Source organism: Phaethon lepturus, unplaced genomic scaffold (assembly GCF_000687285.1).
Source record: "Phaethon lepturus isolate BGI_N335 unplaced genomic scaffold, ASM68728v1 scaffold32719, whole genome shotgun sequence".
Lineage (NCBI taxonomy): Eukaryota > Metazoa > Chordata > Aves > Phaethontiformes > Phaethontidae > Phaethon > Phaethon lepturus.
Window position 1 is genome coordinate 28,135 of NW_010561914.1, and position 9,323 is coordinate 37,457.

Genomic DNA, 9,323 nt, shown 5'->3' on the forward strand with positions numbered 1-9,323 from the left:
GAAACAGGGTTGGGAAACTCCAAGCCTATAAAATTCACGTTGGGACATGGGAAACAAATGTGACAATGAAGGACTGCAACTCTTGACTATATGCAGTCTGAGAAATTCAAAGCTGCCAGTTATCTGTAAAGAGAAAATAAAATGTTCTTACAATCTAAAAAATCATTATTTAAATTGTGAACAGAGATAAGGCCAAGGTCATAATTTAGAAATCTATAAATATTAAAAATTTGATTGTCCTTCGTCTGAAGCGCAGCAGTTGTATTGTTATAAAATTCTCATTTAGAAAGAGGAGAACACAGACAAGAAAGGTGAGGTTGAGAGCATCTGGCATCCTCCTGATGGAACAGAAAGCAGGCAACTAACATTACTTCCTTTGGCAAAAATTGTGCATCACTTCTATCTAGCATGTGTTTTGAAACAATAAGGAAAAGCCTGGAAATACAGGGATAATGATAAACCAAGCATTTTCTCTTGACAGAGAGCAGAAAATGGAGATTTTAACTGGATAATACCAAACAAATTCATTGCCTTCAGTGGACCTCATTCAAGAAGTAAAATTGAAAATGGTATGCTTAAAAGAGGAGGTGGGGGACACAAGCCCACTGCTTTCTTAGTTGATTGTTATCAGTAAGAACAAGCTTTAAAAATTGTTCCTCAAACAGTGTGTTTTTTCCTTGGCTCTTTTTATTTTATAAGAACCCTGGCAGTAGAATTTTAATGCTTGGTTTAATTGTATCTGACCTAGGTGATTATGTTAAAATTCCATTTTCAGTTAGTCTATTTGTTTATGTTGAACATCAGTTCTATTTTGAAAGTGTTTTCATCTCTTGTTTTTGAGTCTTTTGTTTATTTCTGCAGTTTGAGCCTTACTCTCCTCTTTTTTTTCCCCCTTCTTTTTTCAAATAGGCTATCCCCACCATGCTCCAGAGGCTTATTTCCCGTACTTCAGGAAACATAAGGTCACCACTATAATACGCCTCAACAAAAAACTGTATGATGCCAGACAATTTACAGATGCTGGATTTGAGCATTTTGACCTCTTCTTTGCTGATGGAAGCACACCTAGTGATACTATAGTTAAAACATTTCTAAATATTTGTGAAAATGCTGAAGGTGTTATAGCTGTTCATTGCAAAGGTATAGTGTAAAAACAACTTCTATTACAAGTGATGCTTACAGTTACAGTTCCTGAGCTGTTTTTCACTATAATTGCATTATATCTAGTTCTTAACATCTCTGACAAACTGCAGCTTTTTCATAAAAATTCTTTCTATGCTTCTGTTTTGCACTTCATGTTCTAAGGTTTTTAAATTCCAGAAAAATCTTCCCAGCTGTTTCCAAGAGTGAGGTTGGGGAAAGTGAACTTGCCAGTATTAACAGCTCTTTCTGCTAGAAAGTGTTAGAACTTTCAAAGGATGCTTTTGAGCAGGAATTCTAAGTCCTGTCAAGGTTTATAGGTCTTTCTGAAAATATACAGTTAGATATACCAAGTCGTAAACTTTTTAAAGTATCAGTGCAACTTTTTGAAGAGATTCCTCATAGAGTATGGGTGTTCTTCCAGAATCACAGAAATCTTTATCCCTCGGAAACTCTCTATACTAGGTACGCTGGGAATGCTCTTAATATCTGTTCCTCCAGAGCTAGATGGCCAATAAAAAGATACTCAGGGCATGCCCAGTGCAGCTTGTTGGAAGATACAGTTTTCTATGGTTCTAGAGGAACTGTTTCCCTTCCCGCACCATCTTTAATAGTCTATCAGACATTTGTTCTCTGCAAACGCTGCTTCACTAGCATACCTGATGATGCTGTGATTGAAGGAGAAAGGCCTTTTCTTAACCCATTTGCCTCGGATCTGCAAAGACGGCATTTTTGTTCCTGGATCTGCCACCTATTTGCTGCGTGTTTAACAGGGTTGTACTGCGAAGTGGAAGAATGGGTTGGAAAGCAAGCGCATACTCTCACTCTCCACTGAGATGATAAATTCAGACGTATTGCTTAATTCATAACTCGTGAATATTGAGCATCAGTGGTATAAGTGCTTTGTTTTCATTCAAATTAAGAGGTTCTTTGATTTTTATCATACTAACAGTGTTTAGATTACCTTGTGTTCCTCAACCTGCTCTTACCCCTGAAAAAGCGTAGAATGCTGTAGCCTGTTCTTAAAACTGGGCAAGGCATGGAAAGTGCTGTGTGGTTGTCTTGGCTATTGGGCTATACTGAAGATTTTATACTGGTGTTGATGAGTTGCTTGTTAAATGAGAGAAGGTGATGTGTGGTTTGACATTTACAGCAAGTGATCAAGGAGAGGAGCCACTTAGCTGGAGCTGTCCTCCTTTCCTTCTCATGTTTCCTAAGGTAAATAGAACTGTTTTGAGGGCCATTGCAAAGAAAGTTCCTCATTCTATGATTTTATGATTCTGTGATTCTATTCTGGAGTACTTGTTGCCTGTATCGGCTAGTACCCAGACTTGCTTATTGCAAAACTTGTCTTTTCCTTGGTTCCTGAAGTAAAAGATTAGTTAGAGGAGGGATTGGAAGAGCAGCTGGTTTCGGTACAATGTATGATCAGTTTGCAAGAAGATGCTTTGAGAATTTTGGAAGAAAGCCAGCTGTTTCATCCTATGCATTAAAACATTCTTATACCTATATACGTATTCATAGAGAGATAGGTAAATAAAGATAGATAGACTTAAAGATATTTGTAAAGTCACTGGCTTTGAAATGTTACCTCACTCAAAAAACATGTGAATGTGTTCGTAACCTTGTATATGGAAAAAAAATTCAAAAGGTGAGTTGCACTTACCGAGTTTGATCAGTAACAGGTTTGTTTAATAAGCTGGGTGAGTAACTATTTGTCCAAGTAACAATATCTGTAGCTACAGCAGATTCCAGAAGAAGATGGCTATATAAAAGAAGCTATTCTTTTATCTTACACAGCTGGTCTTGGACGAACTGGCACACTTATTGCCTGTTATATTATGAAGCATTATCGGATGACAGCTGCTGAAACTATTGCCTGGATTAGAATAAACAGACCTGGTTCAGTGATTGGACCACAACAACACTTCCTGATGGAGTAAGTAGATTGACTATAAATGATTTAAAAAGTAGATCTAGATGTCTTTTTTCTTCTTCTTTTATTGTACACTTAATAATATTTGGTGTTAATCTGTTGTGTTTTGGGGCTTTTTTTTTCCATGTTATGATAGCAAACAGGCAGAACTTTGGACAGAAGGGGATATTTTCCGTGCAAAGTTGAAAGGAAACCGTAAAATTGGTGTAACAAGAATTCTGTCAGGAGTAGATGATATTTCAATTAATGACAGGAGAAACAGAAGAACAATCCGAAAGGACATTGAACTGGTAACCGTCCAAATATTGTGCTCCTGTAAAAGTTGTAACTGCTGTTGAGAATCTCTCAGGTTCTGAACAGATCTGTGGGTACAGTAAAACTATGTTAGTTAGATTCTTTTTCTGTTTGCCCTTTTTGTATCAAAGGATATAGGGGGAATAAGTTAAGGACAGTAAGGATGAAAAACAAAGTGCAGTACACAGTTGAAGTAGTAGCATCCTTATCATACTTTAGTAATTAGGTAAATACTAGAACAAAAAAAGTACTCAGAATTTGCAGTCAAAACCACCTATGATTGTGTGTTGGATTGTCTGTTACTTCACTGTGTGTGTTTAAAGGGAAGGGATGAAAGGTCTTTTGCTCCTTTTGTTTTGAAGTAATTGCAACATCTATAATACCCTTTGATGCTGCCTTTTAAAAAAATGGTACTGCTGATTTAAAAAGGCAAGTGAAGGAGGGAAATGCTGTACTTGAGTGAAGACTGTACTGTACCGAAGCAAAGATTTGATAATATATTTCCGCTGTTTTAAAGGTAGACAACACTCTGATGCATGTAATTCATGACATCACTTAATGGTTTACAGGTTTAAAAGCAGCAAACAGGAAACTGAAAAAAACAGAATTGTATTTATGCAAGTGAATTTACTTTGATTTTATGCTGGCAAACTTTCCTGTTGGGATAATTCTAACCTTAACATTTAGGATAAGGTTAATACTTAAATGTCTAAGTGTCTATATTTTAATCTCAGTTTATCCCTTCCCTACCTCCACGTATTCAGTACAGTGATGAAGATGAAACAAACTGTGTAACACAAGGGGATAAGCTTCGTGCTCTGAAAAGTAGAAGGCAGGCAAAATCTCCAACTGCACCTCCACTAACGTAAGTCTGGTTCTGAATGTATAAATGCCAGAAATACTTTTATCCTCCTCTTTATGCATACTTCCTTTGCCCCTAGAAGCTTTTACTCATTTAAAACAAGCATGAGATTCACCATTTCTCTGAAGGCTTGGTGAGTGCTAAGAAGGCAGGAGAACTTGGTTAAAGAACTGCATTACTCGATTTCTAGTTTTCTGTGTTGTTTTTGATTCAAGTAGTCTGCGATTTACAAGTTTCCATAGTATTCTTGAATGCTTTACTTCTAGTTTAATCACGAACATTCCCTTGTCTTCCCTGTGGTAGTATAAAAAATAGAAGAATATGACTCCGTGTGGTGGTGGTTGATTGGCTGAAATAAGGTACGCGCTGTTTTTTGAAGTAAAGTCAGCTACCTAAGAAGAAGAGTTGAAAGAAGAATCTTTAGCTTCCTTTCATTTCCTCTTCCTTGGAGAGGAACTTTCGCTAAATCCTGTGGTCCTTTGGGGTAATGCCTGATAGATCTGGAAGGCAGGGAGTAGCACTATTTCAGTAAATAAATTCAAAAGGAGTGTGTTTCTTTCTGTCAGGGAACCTGGTATACTAGCCTCTTTATTTTAGACAAGTACTGAAACACCACCTGTAAAAGAAAGTTCATAGTCACCTTTGCATCTGTTATAGCTTGTAACAACTGTAGGTAGAAAAACTATCTGTCTGCCTTTTAACTACAAGAGAATGCAAGAGTTGCAAGACGTATCTGTATCTCATTTGATTGGTAGCAAAGGAATGGTGACCTCTGGCTGTCATATTTTTGCAAACAGCACAGCACCAGAGGCACAGACTAATGGCAACTTGGCTTTTGTGGTGCTGTCTTTCTGTAGGGGATGATGCTGCTAGCTGCTGGCCTTTTTTTTTTTTTTTTTCTTTTTTTTTTTTTTTAAGACCACTGTCATTAGACCTTTAGAAAAAGTGCGAGGTATGTAGTAAGAATGTGCTGGAGGTAAAGGAATATGTCTTTGGAAACCCTTACACATTGCTATGTATGAATTCTGCTTTTGTTTTAAAAGATTCCTTTTTGTTCAGGCTCATCATTTACACAGGCAATCATATAAGAGGTAGCAGATTCAGAACAAAGCCTGTACCCAACAGACATTAAAAATAACCCAAAACACATCACCTCAGTTACCTTAAATAGCACAGTAAAAAGCAGCTACCTTGCACATTAGTTTCTAAAGCTCATAATGCCTTAGTTTCCACTTCATAATATTTTTTCATAAAAGGTACTTTAAGTCATGTAGTAAAGGTTGTGAAAGATCTCATTTATTATATGTTCCGTAGAATGAATGTAGACTGTAGGATAATCTGTTCAGAACCATTGTCTTCATATGCAGAAAGCTTATCAACTATTAAAATATTGCTCCATTCATGAAGCATTCTGCAACATGACTGCTCTAATTAAACCTAGTTAGCTTGTACTTCTGTAGGATTAAAATAATTGATCTAGAGCTTATAGTTGTTTTTTATAGTGTGCATTGTGGCACAGGGAGTTGGAATTTCCCTCCTCCTATTCCCCTGAGTTACTTGAATGGTTTGCAGCTTGTACTGAAATAATTCGGTGAAAAATGAGTGTATAACTTCTTACATTCTTTGTATTACTATTACTAAACCAAAATATTGCTAGGAATATTTAGCTGCCCTACCAGAGTCAGAAGTCTTCCCTCCTAGAAGAGGTGTCAGTCTTTCTGCCTTTTAGTTCAGACTGTTAAAAATAATTAATCTTGCAGTGAAATTGATCAATTTTATCTAAGCAAACAAAAAGAAGCTTCTAAATCTTCTATGTAGTTTTCACAGAATCACAGAATCATTAAGATTGGAAAAGACCTTTAAGATCATCAAGTCCAACTGTTAACCCACCTCCACCGTACTCACTAAACCATGTCCCCAAGTGCCACGTTTACACTTTTTTTGAACACCTCCAGGGACAGTGACTTCACCACCTCCCTGGGCAGCCTGTTCCAATGCTTGACCACTCTTTCAGTAAAGAAATTTTTCCTCATATCCAATCTAAACCTTCTGTGGCGCAACTTGAGGCCATTTCCTCTTGTTCTATCGCTGGTTACTTGGGAGAAGAGACCAAGACCCACCTCAACACAACCCCCTTTCAGGGGGGTTTTATTTCACAGAAAAGAAAAAAAAAGGCAAAATAGGAGCACCAGAAACTGGGACAATTACAGTCTTTGAGAGCTAGAGGCACTGCTTACATTTAAGTTGCAAGGGATTTGTTTATAAAATTTGTTAATGTTTCTTGAAGTTGGTTGTATACATTCTGTATGCTTTGATGAATGGATACACTGTGTTTGTTCTCATAAGCAATATTCTGCACCTTTGGCAAAGTATTATGGATTAGCTTTTGCTACTTTGAACACAGGAAGGTAATATACCCTGGGTATACATACCGGGTGTTTACATAAATTGTTCCTACAAACTGGTCTGGCTCTGATCTAATGTTTTGGTATTAAACCATATGATTGTGAAGTAGGATGTATGAATACAGGCCGATCAAATTGCGTAAGATGGCAGCAAGTGGTCAGAGATGTACTGCTGCAGCATGCACTTATTTTCAGAAGAGTGATACAGACTTTCTTTGGAACAGATGACTTCCCTGAGGGTTTCAGAAAACTTGCTTTGATTCCAGCAACACGTGGATACTACATTTGGCAATTTGTGGTTGCATGGATTGTTACAGTCGTAGAACATAAGAAAATGCTTGGCAAAGTTTATAGAGCAATATGCTTTTGAAGAACTTGAAACAAGCTAAAATGCACCAGTAGCTTTTGCTTTTGAATTTTTGTTCATCTTTTCCTCCCCCTCCAACCCCTTTTTTAGATGGCTCCTAGCTATGCTGGTGTCTACACTGTGTAGCATTGTCATCTGGTGGATTGTATGTGGCTCCCTTCTGCCCAGCCTGCTATTCTGTCTAGATGGTTTAAGAACATAGTAACCATCAGGACCCCCTGAGAGAGAGCCACTGTGTAAGTGTCCCATTCCATTTCTCTACAATAGCTCACGCTCTCTGTCTAGTATGTCTCATAAATGCATGTTTTCATACCATGTTTCTTACTGGCTTTGTTGCAAGAGTAAATTTCAGTGCTCTGGCTTTGTTGTATTTTTGTATGTATTATTTGGAATAACTGAGTGATTGTTATGGCTGGCTTGCAATACAAAAAGGTGCAGAGCTTTTAAAATTAGGATAATTTATAATTTTGAAGCCTTTCTTCTCTGCATGCTCCTGCAAATAAGCAAAACTATATAAGCAAAGCTATATATCTAAAAAGCGAAAAGTACTGCTTTAAAATACAAACCTATCCTTTGCGTATTGCAGATGAAGATGTTAGCTCCGGTTTTACTTTGAAATTCGTGAACTTCCAAAGGAGCTTAGTTTCCCAAAGGATGGTGTTACTCATGTGAAATACCAGGAATTAGAATTTGTTAGAAATGTCAGTAGGTCTTTGTTTTTACTAAGAGATTATAGCATTATATGCCATAAAAGGCAGTAAAATGGGACTTCTTTTTTCCTTTTTTACATAACGGAAGATGAGGCAGGTTGCACTATTAGGTCAGGGCTCACTTGTTTACCCAGCCGATCTGGTTTCATCTTCTTTTGTTCTCAATTATTTTTTTATAGATCTTTATGAGACTGGTTAAATCCCTTCTTTCTGTTACTTGGATTCAGGAGCTGAGTAAAGCATTGAAAACATACTAGTTCCTTGAGTACAGTTTTCACTCTTTCTTTACTCTGCTTTTGTCAGAGTGGCTGCAGTGATTGCTGTGCCTCACTTCCATTTAAAAGATGCAATGTTCTCGTCAAATGACAACTTCCATCTTTTGGCCAAACAAAACTTCAGCAACACGCAGAACTGGCAGGAAACCCGGACAGGAGCTTCTGCTTGCTACCCTAGACACGGTAGCAAGGACCTGCTGCACCAGCACCACCCTCAAAGCAAAATGGTTACTCTGGGTGGGTGCTTGAAACTTTGGTGCTCTCAGAGGAAAAATAGGTCAGAAAAAGTGTTTCACACCAGAGTACTAAGTAAGAAAAGGCATTCTCTCCTGGCAGAACATTAAGGTTAGGAGTTTCCATCCTTCTTACTTTTGGCCTTGCAACTATTTGTCCACACTTTCAAAAAGCATGGGATTCTTTCTACTGAAGTAAATGACCTAGTAACTAAGGAATGAGAACTGGGGGACTTGTGGACAATTAGTTACCCTGTTAGGCTTAGCTAAGGTCATCTTAATCCATTCTTTTGGAGAAAAAAACCTCTAGAGATCACTTTAACTGTTTTTTTTTGTCGTTGGTACCTAACTTTTTCAAAGAACGTACTTAAATGACAGGCATGTTTTCAAAGTTTTACACTGAATGTAGCAGTATTTCTTGTCTCAGTTTTTCCAGAAGTCAGACCTCAGATTTCTAAACAAAATTTCTAAACAATTTCTAAACAAAAAAGATAAACTTAAAACACTGGTTAAAAAACCAAAACAATCTGTCCTGTGCTTTCCTGTACTGTAAGATCAATTTCACTCAACTATCATCCTTTCTTCCTCGTACAGTTTCTGTGTTCTGTCTAAAAAAACTCCCTTGCTAGAGGGAAAAAGACCATTTCACGTTGGTAAATGTGTCACGATGCAAGTAATTGGGTTACGGGTGCTGCTGCCTCATAACCAGGATTGACAATTGTACAATGTGGGTTTATGTTCAGGAAGAGAAAATGCTTAAGCTTTTCTTAAAAGCTAGACTAACATTCTCCCCATTATGCAGCCGGTGTCCCTTGTGTTTTAAGAGATCAAATTTATCAATCAATCAGGATCATTAATCTCTCTGGGCTAGCATAGCAGTCCTGTTGGCTGGAGCCCTGTAGCATGAAGAATATCAGTCACTTGTTGCCTATCGATGACTTAGAACAGCGGTAGAGGTCTCAGGCCTGTTTTCCTAAAAATCATGAGGTGATGAAGGAGAAAGCAATATTGCATTTGACAGACCTCATAAAAGAGGTAGCCTTGGCAAGAATACAATGCCCGTCACGGGTCAGAGAAGACATGCTTCTGTGTAACCTCTCT

General features: G+C 37.6%; 1 protein-coding gene across 1 annotated transcript in view; it reads left to right on the forward strand.

Annotated features, from left to right (window-relative positions):
- Window positions 1-7,206, forward strand: part of CDC14B (cell division cycle 14B) — a gene marked incomplete at its 5' end in the record, with an annotated part of 28,654 nt that extends 21,448 nt beyond the window's left edge. The window contains 6 exons of the mRNA XM_010294127.1: window positions 482-569; window positions 910-1,140; window positions 2,941-3,079; window positions 3,213-3,366; window positions 4,135-4,235; window positions 7,095-7,206. Of these exons, the coding sequence (XP_010292429.1) occupies window positions 482-569; window positions 910-1,140; window positions 2,941-3,079; window positions 3,213-3,366; window positions 4,135-4,235; window positions 7,095-7,206 (825 nt within the window). The remainder of the gene's footprint in view (window positions 1-481; window positions 570-909; window positions 1,141-2,940; window positions 3,080-3,212; window positions 3,367-4,134; window positions 4,236-7,094) is intronic.
- Window positions 7,207-9,323: the final 2,117 nt, after the last annotated feature.